Source organism: Falco biarmicus, chromosome 9 (genome assembly GCF_023638135.1).
Source record: "Falco biarmicus isolate bFalBia1 chromosome 9, bFalBia1.pri, whole genome shotgun sequence".
NCBI classification, from domain to species: domain Eukaryota; kingdom Metazoa; phylum Chordata; class Aves; order Falconiformes; family Falconidae; genus Falco; species Falco biarmicus.
Window position 1 is genome coordinate 29,439,083 of NC_079296.1, and position 15,551 is coordinate 29,454,633.

The 15,551-nt window shown below is 37.7% G+C and overlaps 1 protein-coding gene across 5 annotated transcripts in view; it reads right to left on the reverse strand.

Annotated features, from left to right (window-relative positions):
- CPEB3 (cytoplasmic polyadenylation element binding protein 3) overlaps positions 1 to 15,551 on the reverse strand; it is a 92,350-nt gene that overhangs the window by 23,057 nt on the left and 53,742 nt on the right. For 3 of the 5 annotated variants that reach the window (XM_056351178.1, XM_056351180.1, XM_056351177.1), the window contains exons 5-7: positions 13,629 to 13,652; positions 8,698 to 8,865; positions 6,805 to 6,894 (exon numbers count right to left, since the gene is read on the reverse strand). In XM_056351178.1, the coding sequence (XP_056207153.1) occupies positions 6,805 to 6,894; positions 8,698 to 8,865; positions 13,629 to 13,652 (282 nt within the window). The remainder of the gene's footprint in view (positions 1 to 6,804; positions 6,895 to 8,697; positions 8,866 to 13,628; positions 13,653 to 15,551) is intronic. The other 2 variants (XM_056351181.1, XM_056351179.1) reach the window with 1 other exon arrangement.

Consider the following 15,551-nt stretch of genomic DNA (forward strand, 5'->3'; position numbering starts at 1 on the left):
AGCAACACAAAAAAATAATGAAAAAACAAACATAAATGAGGGATACATTTCTTGATAGGACAGATCTAAATTTGGACAACATCCATCTTTTGTGTTACAGGCAGTAAATAATTTTATTTGGTCCAATTACATAAAATCTCACAAGAGACTACTCCACTTAGGAGAATGTTTTACAGACTGTTGTCAAGCATGTGGTGTTGCAAGATCAATTCTAACAGAAAAATAATTGAGAGCCACGATCTGTAGTTGCAGCCCAACATCTGCCCCTCGCAATGCCACCCCCGCACCTTAAAAACAGTCCTAAAAGGAGCCAATCCAGTAATTGTGGGGCATTACATCAAATTTGTCATGGCTCGATTGGAAAAAGCTTAGACACCACATAAGGAAAACAAAGGAGAGAGGGATGTAGACAGTGACAGAAAATTGTTTCTCTCATAGGAACATTTAGTGAGGAAGACAGAAGCTACTGGGGTTGGATTTACTCTGCTTTACAACTTTGCACTAGAACCCCAAATTTTGTTCTTGAATTCTATGCCACCCATCCTTTCTAAACTCACATAGTCCTGGCTCTGAAAATAAGGTTTTCAGTACTAACCTAGATTACCTTAGGAATATTTGGCTACAATCATGATATTCTTCTCATAATAAATAGCCTTTATTTACTTATTTGGTTACTGTAGTCATAAGCAACTAATAAGAATGATAGAAACACCTTTACTACCAAATCCTGCAGAGACTATGGATGCTGACTCCCTTCTGAAGAGACCTGGTCATCCCTTAGCTGCTGACTGAAGAAGAGTCAACAAATGCTTGCTAAAAAATTGTGGTCTCTTCAGGGGTAAAAAAAAATTCTATAGCAATCTAGCAGTTCAAAAAGAAAATAGCATTTGTTGAAAGCAACATGAAAACTGGGACAGAAAAATCCTGCAGCGCTACTTCAGAATCAGATTTGTTCTGCCTAGGCTTGATTGCTCAGAAATATTTTCATATTTTGCCTCATCAGATTCTTGTTTGCTCATAGAAAAAAAATCACAAATGGCATAGTTTTAGGGACAGAGATTCTCTTATATGAGGCCAGCTCGCTGTATGCTCTTTGAGTCTGTCTTTAACTGGCACAGCAGACATTTTAAAATCATCACCATTGGTACATCACCAAGAATTCTCATTTAGGACAAGACAGGAAATAGTGTGAAGAGCTTTACAAAGGGAGGCTTGAACAAGTATCATGGAAAACCTAAAAGAAAATTCTATACAAGAACAACCCTGAGTTATAATCTGCTCTTCTGTACTGCATTTTGCTGCCACACATTTTGTGAACTGCATTGATTTGGGATGTTGCTGCCTTGCTGTGGGAAGACACGGGGATTACAGATAACACACACAGCTTCAGATGTCAGTGTCTGATATTGCGCACATGTCTGTGGGAACATACATAAATAAAATTTAAAAAAAGCTCTCGCCATACAATGTATTGCTGGATAAGGAACATCCGTTTCCATTCAAACAAATATTATGATCTCTGACTTCAATTTTAAAAATACAAACATTGGCTAGGGATTTCATTCTGGACTTTGGTGCTATGGTATTAGATCAGTTAAGCCAAAGGAATTAGTTTCAGTACAACGGACTGCTGTATTTGGACAAACCAGATACCTTCTTGTGAATACAACTGATGAAATTAGAATTACAATTCCATACTTCCTCCTTGCAACCATTCGGTCTTGCTCCTCTGGCAGAAGCTACCATTCTTCAAGCATACCATAGAATTAACTGTGCAAATAAATGGTCCTCATCCATGAAATCAAGATCAGTCAGAAGACTACCAACAACAGTGTTCCTACCTAACATTACCTTAGAGACCATCAGGAAGGCTCATACAATCTTTCCCACCAGTTGTTTTAAATTAAAGCATGAAATTCACTTCATAATGTTACTTTGTGCGACTTTGCATACACTATTTTCTTCTTCATGAGATCTTGTTCACCCTTAGTGTCCCCTGTGAATCATTGGGGACAAGTGTGCTTATTTTTATCAAACAACAAAATAACTGAAGAACGGGGAAAACGCAAGAGGATGAGACTGCTGCACCACACATCTAAATCAACTGTAAAGCCAAAGCATTCCTGCTGTTCCAAACCCATCCTGTCTCCAAGCTCTGCCATGCTTTGCCGTCTCACTCTAAATCTCATCTTTATCCAAACATCAGTCCTGAATGGAAAGAAACAGAGGAAGACTTATGCATAATTTTGTCATTTTAAAACATTGAGCAGTTTTTAGTGACTGCTAGAAAAGTCATCATTATCACAAAGAAAAAACAGTAAAGACTTTTTAAAAAGTTGTTCTAAAGCTAGCAATCTGTTAAAAAAAACAAAACAAAACACCCCAACCTAGAATGTTTTTGAAACAGTTGGTACCATCTGCTTAATAAAAAAACCAGGGGGGAAAAAAAGGCTGTAGTTAGCATAAGCATTGCTTAACTCAGCAGACCAGCAAATAAGTAAAAAACCCATCAATTTTTATTTCAATAAAATATTAATTATCTGGATTTGGCAAGAGCATAATACTGTGTCATTGTGATATGTAACTGCATTTGATAACATTCTTCAGTGTGTATTTCATTATTTCTTAACATCTCACAGGTACTCAAAAACCACTTAGCTACAAATCACATTTAATTCCCAAAACTCTGTCGTGAAAGCCAAGTAAACACATTATGAACTGGGCATCTGCTTCCCCAAAACCAACACATGGCATTTATAATTTTGCCAGTTCCGTTACTAACATACCTAAACAGGTGCCAAAGGAAGTAATCCAAAGACTTTTCAGGCAATAGGAATGAATTGGCCTTATTCAGAAACAAAGCATTTAAATCACCTCAGGGTGACACCAACATAAAAACATGGTGCTAAGCTTTACAATGCATAGGAGGGGTAAAAAGAAACCTTAAGGCAATAATACAGATGCTCAGAACTAGAAATAGGAACTTCTTATACACATTGTCAGCTGTTATCAGCTTCTCCTGCCCAAGTGCATAATATACACTGTCAGTGACAAAACAGCTGGGTGCCACCAGTCCCTCTTCTCTCAGCAGCCTAAATATTGAATTCACTGGCAAGCAACGCATCCTGCAAGGGCTGTTTGATCTATCAGATGATTTTGGGTTTGTTATTATAATAACCAAAACTCAACCATTGACCAAGCCAGGCTGCTTTCCCAAACACATGCTCACAGTGTATTCTGTGATGTCAGGCGAGATTCAGAGTAAGGGTAACAAAAATGCAGAATATCTGGGAAAACAGGAAAACCTCAATAATATATAGGTAGTATAGATGTGCTTGAGGAATATGGTACAGGCATGTCCATGTTGATCTGTGGTCCCCCAAGGTCCAAAATCATAATGTTGGCACTGCACTATAATGAGCCTTGTGTAACTCACCATGCTGGAGATTGTAGTTCAGCATTTTTCACACACAACCGTCCACGTCCACCAGGTCCAGCACTAAATCTGAGGTAACGTGCCTAAGTGGACCTGTGGTGACACCATCCTGCCCAGGATGCCAAATCCAGGAAAACCTTCTTTGTTCAAGCTCAATGCTGCAGGAACGTTTCTAGACTCCAGCTAAGGCCACTGCACCTACGCTAATCAACCGTACCAACCAATAAATTATCTAGTAAGGCTTGGTAGAACTGACTACACATCTATGGCCTGACTTGCTCATTAAACTAACCAGATAAAGCTCTTGGTGGGGGTGGGGGTGGAGGTCACTAGAGCATAAGGAACATTTTATTTTAATCTTTCATATTTCATGCTTGATCAGATTAGCCACAGCTAATAGTTCCCGCAGCCTTTTGTTCCTAGCCCTAAGAGTATCAACAAAGCATTCTGAATACAGTGTAGGGAATTCGCATATTGCACCAACATTGTAAACATTCCACAAACTCAATAAATTATACTAGAGAGTACATACTGGAAGTCTGTATTAATACACTCAGAACTGTGAGGGATGTCATCCATCACCCGGATGTAAATATGAAGACAGAAAACCACAATATAAAACAGCACCAGTGTAAAACTTAGCTGACTATGCTGACCCTTGGCATCAACTAGTGATGTCGGCTCCAAACCTCTTCATTCAACGTTTATCAAAGCAAACCAAAAATATTGAACTTTGTTGTAAGTCCAGACACTGCCCACTGCTCTGACCCGACATGAAGGAGTAATGAGAAAGGTTATCCATCAAAAGAACACTAAGGTCTGTCTGGAGGTGATGGCATATTTTCAGAAAGAGCAGGGGTTGATTTTCCTGCCAGTGCGGCACATTTGAGTAGGTGGGAGAAGCCTTGGAGGTCAGGCTTTATTAACATGTGAACAAAAGATTAACCTCCACATCATCCTCACTGCATTCCAGCAATCCATTTTTCTTGTTTTCCTTTGAGTTTGTTAGCACACAAAAACCAACTCATTCTCTCCTCCAGAATTTAATATTATATTTTTGGACATGTTTTCCATTTGAAAGAACCATATTCAAAACGACAGAAAATTTACAGACTAGCAATGCAACATGGAAAAGAAGATATCTAGAAAAAGGGAAAAGACATTTGAATTCATGAGTATTTGACAGCTGAATAAGTCATGTCGCTGAATTTTGCGTCAAGCATAATTTCAAATATCTTTCATTTAACTGTATTTTTTAAAAGAAATGTCTGCTAATGCATCAAGGCAGTTTAAAATAAAAAGTAAAAAATAAAAATAAAAGATTTAATTTTAGTTCTAAAGGAACTTCTAATGAAAAACAGCAGTGGAAACATTTTATTTTGGTACGTCTGCAATGATTCCTTAGTAACTTTGGAAAAGACATACTCTATAAATACAAAATAGACAAAAAAGGCTGTAAAAAAAAAAATACACATTCACACTTCACCCTTTGACTCCTGGTAATAACATTCTGTCTTCTATGCAGATGCTGCCTATATAGGATCACAGTAAATGAAGTACATTTGACCTACCAAGCTTAACATGCCTGTAAGTGAACCTCAAAGACAGGAATGCAGGACGTATGATGCTGCAGCCCTGATTGATAACTAAGAAGTCAGTTATAAATAAATCTGGAACAGTTGGGATTGACTGTTGTTTAGCACTTTCAGACAGACGTTCAGGGCAACTGGCAGGGACTTTGGAAGCTGTTTCCTATATTAGAATCATGACAAAAATAGAAGTGAGGCTGCATTCCCTTGTCTTCTGCTAAAATAGATCTCACTCAAAACCATTTTTACAAGTTTGGCAAGGCATAACTAGTCTGCTGTCAGATACAGAACTAAATCATAAATGGAAGTCCCATGCTGATCTACCATGAATAGTTACTTATTGAATTAATAAGAAAGCGGGGGGAAGGGGGGGCAAGAAAAAACAGTGGAGAGTAGTAGGAGATATTAGGGTCAAGGAGAAGGTGATTTTACTGCAATTTTTTTTTTTAACTTTAAGTGAAGGTACAATCAGAATTCACTAGCCAGAAAGACCCTAAAGACCTTTAAAAATAAAATAAAAAGGGAAAATCATACATTTTGCCAACTGTCCTTCAGAATATATGGGGGGTTTTGAGGTTTGGGGTGTTTTGTTGTTGGTTTGGGGTTTTTATTTATTTTGGTTTTAAATTCAAGAACAGATATTGCAAAATAACTACTGACAGCAAGGCTGAGTTGTGAGAATGGAACAGGAAAGAGGGAGCACGTATGGGTTTTGTTCTGGTTTTAAGTTCCCCCAATACTGTTTGCACGGCAAGCATTTGTCAGAGTTCTCTCACCTCCAACACTTAAGCTTCCAGACACATTAAGTTCACTTCTATTTATGTGGTTTTTACAGTAAAAAATATATCTCTCAAAATATTGTAGGGCTAGCTAGTCCACTGACTGAACAGGCCATTGTTCTGCCAAAATCATCAGTGGCCTTAATGCACACTCAAGAGCTTACAGGGTCAGGAAGAACAGAAAATCTTAAATATAAACTCAAAATAATGTGTGTAACTTCATGCTACTGTTGCAGATCATGAGTGAACTCCCAAACCATATGCAAGAGGCATGCATGACTGAGAACAGAATGTATATAAAATAATACAAAATCACAGAAGAGACTAGGATACAGTAAGAGCCAAGTAACTGCCAAACAGGTTTCCCCTAAACTGTTCTTTCTCAACCAAAACAGGTCTGGTGTTTTGCTGACAGATATGAACTTGTCCCACCTGCACGCACCCAAAACCACCCTGAACCAAATCAGCTCCAACCTAGAAACAATGTGAGGGTGGTGCACCATGCCCACCTGCCCTCTCTTAGCTGAGCTCATTGCTGCGGTTCAGCACCTGGTGAGCCTGGATGCAGACCTTGTGGGTCTAAGCAGGATCACAGCTTCTTGGGTCAGAACACACAAAAAGTGGGCTCGTGCTTCTCTGTAGAATACTGTGTACCAAATCCACTGGTGACTTCCAGCTATTATTCCTCTAGTTTCTACAACATGCAAACTGCAACAGAATCAGCACCAGGGAATTTCTGCAACTTGCTTTCTAAAGGAAGCCTCATATAAACTAAGGCATGATTCAAAGACTCCAGGCTTGCTGAAGAAGCACACACAGGACCATATTTCAGTCACTGAATTGTGTTTTTTCCATCATGACAACTGCTGAAAATATGCTTGTTGAAAGAGACTAAATTCATCAGAGAGTCAAACCTTTTCTTTGTAATGGATTGCCACATTGCAGATGTAGTTTCCTTTTACCAGAACAGCCTGCATAAATGTATTTTAAACTAAATTACCTTTAGGTGGAAAATATGACTTGCTTTCAGCTTTGTGAGGCCAGTCCACCACAAGAGGTCCAAACCTACGAAAGCTGGCAGTGATTTCATCTACAAAAAACAAAGGAGGCACTTTAGAGAGAATCTGAAGACTGACAGTGACAAGGTAAAAAAACCACAAGAGTATTTTCTACACCTATTAAGAACAATGAAAACTGCAATAATGTACAATGAGGATGCCTAAATACTCTTTCACCTCTATGCTACACATGGCTGCTTAAAAATAAGTAATTTTACATTCCACTAATGCAAGTTTACAGCAAGATTAAATGCAAACATGATCTATCAGAAGTGAATATGCTTCAGCTGTGGTCTATTTCTAATTATAGCCACAAAGCAGGGTCAGACACAGCCACATGGGACTGACGGAGGAGCTACATGTCAGCATGGCCACTCCTTGTAGCATGCCCTAGAAAGCAGGCTGCATTAGGTCATGCAACTGTGGGGATTTCACCTTCCTCAGTCCCCTCTGGAAATCTGCCTTGAATTACCAAGTTACTACTTTGCTTTTTTCAAGCATCAATTTAGAAACAGTGTGGAACACACATCTCAAACTATACTAAAGGACAATTCTGTTTTACATGCAAATGCTTCAGAAAAAAGTATTTTAAGTTACTCTTTTAAAATGTTTTTTGTTAATGCATTTATATATGTATTTTGAAGAAAGAATTAGTTTAAAAATTATCTAATGCAATGATAGATAGATCAGAGCAACAATCCATCAGGAGAAAAGCCTGAAGACAAAGGCAGTGCTTTTCCAATTTTTTGATTGCTGTTTGAGATGTGTCCAGTTTGTCTGACTCCATGAGTTGCACATCAGATTCTTCAAGCAACTAGAGTCACAAAACACTTACCGTACAACTTGAGAGCTGAAGGACAAATGTGTTACTTGAGTAGACCTCTTATGGAAGAGGATAACAGCTCCTAAGTGGCTATGTTACTTCCTTACAGGATAGGCTGGGCATATATTTTTATTCTGAGTGACCCAGCAATGTTCACATCAGTTATACCTGTTGGCCTGCTGCTTCTTGAAGTCGGGGATTCAGATTACTCAGCAGTCCCTGTTGACACAGTCCTACAACTCTTGATGTGACATGGGAACTGCATTTAAGCTGTTTGTAAACCATAGATTGGCAACATACTATTTTCTTTAATGCACGTAGTTTAGGCTTCAATTTAGTAGATCAGATTCTGAGATCCCTATGTATGTTGATTGAAGATACACAGTGGAGGATTCCAGCTATAGTATGAAAAATACACCAAAAACTGTCATGATTTTGGTGTAGGAGTTGGGGTGTGTGGGGGCACACACAAGTAGAGAAGATACTGAGACTGAGAAAAAACCTGACCATCTCTACTAAGCTGGTTATTATTTTGTAACCACATTGGTTGCCCTACATTTGTTAACTCAACAGTACATATATGCTGGATATAAGAGCTGATTAATTAAAGCCCAATTTATTTTGGTAAGGACTGTATTAACAACGTCCTTAAAGTCAACCACATCTCTTAAAAAAAAACAGGGAAAGACTACAGAGGAGTGGCAGTGGAAACCCACGAAGTTCACTTTTCAGTTTTCCCACTTTACATATGTGGGAACATACGCTGCTATTGCAGATTAGACCTGCTACACAGGCATTTCTGTCTCCATCTCTTCTGATCTACAGCACAAAAGAATGCCAGGTGAGTTCTCAGGTGTTGCAAGGGGTGCTAGGGTTTGTTTTAAATAATGCCACAAGCACAAGAGACATACCTGGAAAAATACATTTGTTTTTATAAATATCTGACCTTTTTAAAGTAATTATATGAAAGCACCAATTCCCACATCTCACCAATGTAACTTATTCACAGTACCTTCATCAATGTCAGGAGGAAGACCTCCAACAAACACCTTTCTAGAATAGCGTTCCACTCTTTCACCATTCTGACAGCGTGTTGGAGAGCTGAGACCCGATGATAAAGACTGATCACCATGGCTGTCATCTAGGAAGCCATCTTCAAAAGGAAAAAGCGAAGACCGACCTGTAACAGATTTTGTAATATCTACAGTTAACGCTATAACCTGGAGAATTAAATATTTCAGTAAAAAACATTATATTTTCCTTTTACTGTTTTGCTTTAACAGAATTTGCATTAAAGAGCCCAGCTAAGTGGTCCAGTTATCCAAATTATGTTCATTAGTATAGCTTCTATTTTTCCAAGACCATATTATCCTTACAAGACAAAAACCCTAAACTAGCTTTAAAACAAACCCTTGCAACTGGCTAGCAATGAAAACGAACAAGAAATCTGATGAAATTGTGTGTCATAGCTATAGAAAGAACCTTTGTAAGATTTACATTTCAAACCGATTCTTAGGGATTTTAACCTTCCATAATAGATCTTGAAGGAACGATCTTAAAGAGGAGATCCTTCAAGCCACTGCACTGCTGAACAGGACAGACTCCTTCAGAATGCTTTACAGGGTCCTAACCCCAAGGCTGCATCACTTCCTCCTTGAATGAGCAGAGGCCCAGTCTGAGTAGGGGGGCAAACAGCAAATTAAACATAGAAAAGCTTTGTATTGTAGATATTAAACACGCAGGTGAAGCAAGAAGCTTAGCTAACAAGAAAAAAAATTCTTTAAAATCTTACTAAATAAACACAAAAAACCTCCACTTGAAGAAAAAAGTTGGTAGCTAGGACAGCCTGTCAAGCTCAGTGTTAAAACACCCTTTCAGTAACAAATTAGCAAAAAGCAGTACAAATGGCTGCTACTCAGTTTGTTAATGAAAAGTAAGGAACTTATCTGTGATCACCTGATGCTATTACTACCAAAGTACACACACATTATCTTAAGAATAGATTTATTAACCCATAAAGTAAAAAAATATTCAAAGTCTGTATGTAAGTAACACTGTAGAACACAACTTTAGAATTTAATAATTCCCTACACCCGAGTTGAAAAATAAATCCTGCGATGTCGAGAGATGTATAAATGAGAACCCTGTCTTAACTCTGAAGAGACTAACTATCCCCTCATACCATGGAGGATTGCTCCCAGGGATAGAATTATAATTGATTGATACAAACAATTGATAGGGGGTTAATTACAAATATAAATAGCAGGGCACAATTAAATTCAAAAGTAATGCATCACATGAAACTAACTAAGGAAGAATTAATACCATACTAGTATTAAACTGCACAGGGAAGTACAGGAAATAAAAACATGGAGAAAGAGAAAAATCAAAGACATGCAAAGGGACACTAGTCAGAAAAATGTATAAAATTAAAACATCACTAATAGAGTCTCCAGTAATAAAGGACAGATTACAAAAAAAGAAGCAACAATCCTATTTATGGAAAACAAGCTAACACACAAAAACCAGGAAAGATGTTCTGACTGACACAGAACACCAGCCTGATTTTTTTACTGAACACCAGGCACTAGAAACATCTTGATTAGAAAGAATATATTGATTGCACAACATTGACAGAGATCACAGATACAAAAATCCACTGAAGCAAAAATCCCACTGTGCTTTTAAGTACCAACATAAGAAACAGGTTAAACGCCACAATCAGAGAAGGATTTAGAGATGCTAGTCCTCAAAGTCTAGTATAACTGGTTGTCAGAAATGGTGGGTTTAGAGCAGGGGTCCTCAAACTTTTTAACCAGGGGGCCGGCGCGCGGATGAAGTGGCAGGCTGTCATCTGCAGCTGCTTGGTTTCCCCCCCAACCCCGGGCAGGGGGGTTCTGTAAATACGGGGGGACGGATTGAGGACCCTGGGGGACCCTGGGGGGCCATAGTTTGAGGACCGCTGTTTTAGAGCATAAAACAGGAAAGACTATTGATGAATATTTTGTTAATGGACAAATAGGTCATGCACATATATAAACATATGCATTTCAGTAAAAAAGAGAACACATGCATGAGAGAAATCATAACTAGGAAGGCTAAATTTGTGTAAAAATATCAAATCAGAAAACTCCTTGAACAGTAGGACATTTGAAAATATCCATAAGAGATTGACATTACTAAGAAGCTCAATAATCTTTTAATTCCCCCACCTCCAACCTACCTTCTTGTAAAAAATAAAACAAGCAGACATGAGCCATTAGTGGAAGTTGACATATCAAATTAATAGACACTACAACAAGGTATCCAACTGAAATACAGATCTACAGAGGAGGCTGAATAAGTGCTGAATTCTGAAGGAAATAAAAATGCACAGCAGCTTAAAAAGCAAGGTATCACCTCTTGACAGTCTGCAAGCATTCTACTCATCTAAAGTAAATGAAAAGACGATCTAAAACTTATAGTTAAGTCAAATATGGAGTTAAATGTATGAACTATACATTTAAAATAATGCAAAGCATACAGACAAGGGAATAGGGAATGTTTGTTCACATTCTCTTCCAATAATGGGGAAACTAATTTGCATTGAACACAATCAGTACACAGTGAGGCTGAAAGCAAGTCAAAACTGTGGAACCCCTTGCCACAGGCTTTTCAGAATGCTGACAAGTTTAGGTAGGTTCAGAAAAGAGAATAAGCAAGAAGAGGAGAAAAAACCATTCTGAAGCAATAAATATTGAGACATCACCTAAAGAGACTCCCAGAGGGAAATCCTATTTTTATACACCTGCGCCCCTCCCCTGGCATCTCTGAGTTCTCAGTGTAGCAGAATAGATTTTAGGCTGATTTCCCATAGCTATGCTTACATCTGTACCTGAAAAACTGGTTGTAAAAGTTAAAAACAAGGTACCTAGAAAGAACATGACTCAGCAGATCTAAGCACGATAACCTACAAAGAAACGCTTGCTTCTTTACTCACAGAAAACAGAGGATCAAGTAGAGAACTGATAGGTTATGGTAAGCCCCAAGAACTTTCTGACAAAATCTCTTCTCACTGAAGATGCTTAGTCACAGTGACAGAATCAAACACTAATTAAACTACTTCAGTTTAACAAACATCAAACGAGTCCTTCCACAGATTCACCTCTGAGTGCTCTGCATATTACCACAATGCAAATGGTAAAAATAATGAGGGGGATATATGAGAACATTTGATAAACACCACACCACTTTTAAACAGGCTATTGTAGAATGTCATGTTTCTTAAGATTAAGAAAGCTCAAAACACCATTATAAAATTCAAGATAACAAAAAGCATGATTATCACAGACTTTAATATTGTATAAATAAGACAAGTTACAAAATCCCTAACAATGATCACACACACACACACACAAATCTACTTGTAACTATGGAAAAGCCTGAAATTCACATAGGAAACAGTTATTATGGAGTGAAACATGCTTTTTGCTAGAGTAAAAAAAGCACCTGAAGGTCCAGCACATTCGGATTTGCCCTGTTTTGTCACCACTGCATTTGTATAAAACAGCCTACACTGTATCCATCACAATTACTGCCACATTACTATATTTTGCTTCCACAAGTAAACATGAGTTGCACAAAATTAATAGTGTCCAACCGAATCCCACCACCTTCCCTGTTTTGGTGCCATTTGATCAACCTGGAAACACTTGCCACAACAAACAGTTTTCACATGCAAAGAGAGTATACAATATTCTATACTCTGCACACTTTCCAATTCATTTCAGTACCATGACAGCACTGAAAAAGTGTAAGTATTAGGATGCTTTCAACATCTGTTAACAATAGCCTGTTCTCTGGTCGCAGGGAAGAATAGGAAGGTAAGTTCACGGGGAATATTTAAATCTTTCTTTTTGTTTTAGCTATGACAAACACTAAAACCAGTCAGCTTTGAACAAAATCAGCTGAAATTCTACATTATAAACTTAGTACAGCTTGTACAGCCTATTACCTCAATCCATACATATGTACAAACTACAAGTTACTTATATATTTGTCGGTTTGCTTATATGGCTAGATTTGTTTCCAAGTTTCTTCACAAACATGATGAAATTCTACATTTTGTAAAGTGATGTCACATGCACAACTGTCACACAATAGATGAAAAAGAAGATAGAATGAAGTTTAATGCTGGAGTACACCAAGCAGATGGCACTACCCAACTTTTAACAGCTGCAATCTTCACTGTTATTTTCTCAATAAAAAAAGTCTGTGTAAGCTACAGCACATAAACCTAAGCTACATTAGTAGCTTTCTTGATTGTCAGCAAGCTTGCTATTATCCATTAATCTCTCAGAATAAACTTATATGCAGCACTGTACATTTGTAAAATGTTTTCAGTCTGCTTTTATTTTTTAACGGTTGCCTATGGTTAAATAAAGTTAAAATGTGCTCAAATGTGGTTTCTTTTTTTATTATCAATATTCACTGTTGAGGGCAGTTATTAGTATTGGTATTCACAACGTTCTACCTAAGGCAATCCAATGTAATACTCAAGTGTAATATTCAATGAAAGGTGTTTCAACTAAGCAAAAACTATTTTTGAAACGTTCAATGCACTAGTTATACACTGCACTTTTATCAAACCCCTCCAAACCTGAAAATCATTTTTTTTAACACTGTGCATTTAAAGTCATAAATATGCGTCATGAAAGTCTTTACATTTAGTCATCCTCCAGTTCACTAGTAATAGCAACACATTTGAAGTTACCATCTCAAGATCATCATTGCTTTAAGCTGCTATTAAGAAAGCGTTGTTCTGCAAATGAAGATGACTGATTTATATGAAGCAATTGATCAACCAAATAATGTTAAAATTGGTAACATCATCTTATCATAAGAAAACTAAATATTTATTTCTCCCACTATTCAGCAAACAAAACATTTAGTAAATACTTTTACCTCTTCTCCGCCCATAGCTCCTGGCTGCATGTAAACACAGAAGAAAATTGTCGGTATAGCTGTCATTAGATTTAGCTCCAAAAGCAAAAGAAAATGTAGCTTCCACCTCTTCTCTTTTTCCCCTCCCCCCATAAAGAAGGAAAAGACATTACAAAAGTGCAAGATGAAATTCAGAAAACCCAAGACAAGAGAAAAAGTTTGAAGACGACACAACTGGGGAGGGAGGGGAAAAAGAAGAAGAAAAAAAAAAAAAAAAAAAGGAACATACCTGCTGTGCAAGTTTTCTACATAGCAAAGGTATTAAAAAAAAAAATCAGGCACATCAGAATTACAGTACTATAAAATAATAATTTAGGATTATGGTTTTAAGAGGCAATAAACAATCAACAGTAATCCTAATTAAAATAATTCATTTTGCATTTTATTTAGTTGTGAACATATTTTCCAGTTATGTTTCAATTTAAATAATTAACCATTTGTAAATACTAACATCCTACCAAAACAGTATAAACTCAATAGCCAGTATGTTCAGACAAATAAAAACAGATTGACAAAACGTATTTATAACTACCAAAATTTATACAGCATTTCAATGAGACATACATCTATGGCAAAATCCACAATGCACAAGTGCAGAAGCATATTTCTTCATATAATGGGAAATGCAAAAAGCAGCATTTTTTGATCTGAAATTTTAGAATACCAGAAAACAATCTGGAAAACAGTGTCTGCTGCACAAAGACTTCAATCTGTCACAAAAGGTATCTGCGGTCTTCCAAGGTAATCAAATGTGGAAGGCTAGGGGTCAGGTTGTTTTTCAACAGAAAGTGAGCTTAGGCAATAGGTAATAGAGCCTTGTTTTGTTCCTTTCTCTCTTCACTGCAATACTGTTTATGTTCCTCCTCCTTCCCAAACCCATCTCTTACTTCCAAAACACAATGCCTTCCAGCCCTGCCCCACACAGCCAGGTTTTAGGCATGATTCCTTCAGCTCTCCCTACAATCCCCTTTAGCCCACTTAATCTAGTTTCCACTCCCTTCTCCTATATCCCCAGTGTCCTCTACCATAAAACCTTCCATTCTTCCCATTTTTCTATTTCCATCTTCAAACGCACATCCCGAGGTGTCCCACCATACCCCTCAGTTTTCCCTACCTACTTTCCTTTGGCCAGAAATTCCAGGACAGGTCAGTTGCAGCTAGCTGTGAACTACTCATCCACTGATGGGTCCCCTGGCTGTCACCTCTGAGTGACTCCAGGGACTAACCAGAGCAAGGCTGAAGCTCCTTCAGCACAGGCACTAGTAACCTCTCTTCTACCCAAGTAGCTGCTTCTTCAAGCCCTGAAGAAACACTGTCGTGGACACCATACACCTATGTCTTTTTTCTCCCACCATCAATGAGGTCACAAAAGAGCAACTATAAGAGTTCTTCATTAGGGAAATTAAAAAATTTCAAGGGCTATGATGAAGAACTGCTTCACAACTTATGTTTAGCATAAAGACAACAGAAGCTGTTTGTGTGAACAACTATTAAGCTACAGTAAGGTAGCTGGTAAGCCCTGAAACAGACTCTGCTCTTTGCACAGCGTGCGATAGAGAGAGTTAATACAAGAGGCTGGCTTTGCAGCAAGAATAAAATCAATCCTCCTTTCAAGTCACTGCTAAAACCATACTTCATTACTTATTATAATGGCAAAGAATCATTGTCAGACCTCATGTAGCAAGTCCTTGTCTTGATGACTGCCCACACACCAAAAAAAAAACCCAAAAAAAACCCCAACTTATCAACGTTTTGAGAGTAATTTAGCTGAAAGAGGTTTCTCAAACAGAAGTCTACCAATCTAAAAATTAAATTTAAAAAAGTGTTACTTCAGTATGACATGAAAAAGACTTCTGTGCTTCTTTTTAAGAAAAGAAAGCTTTA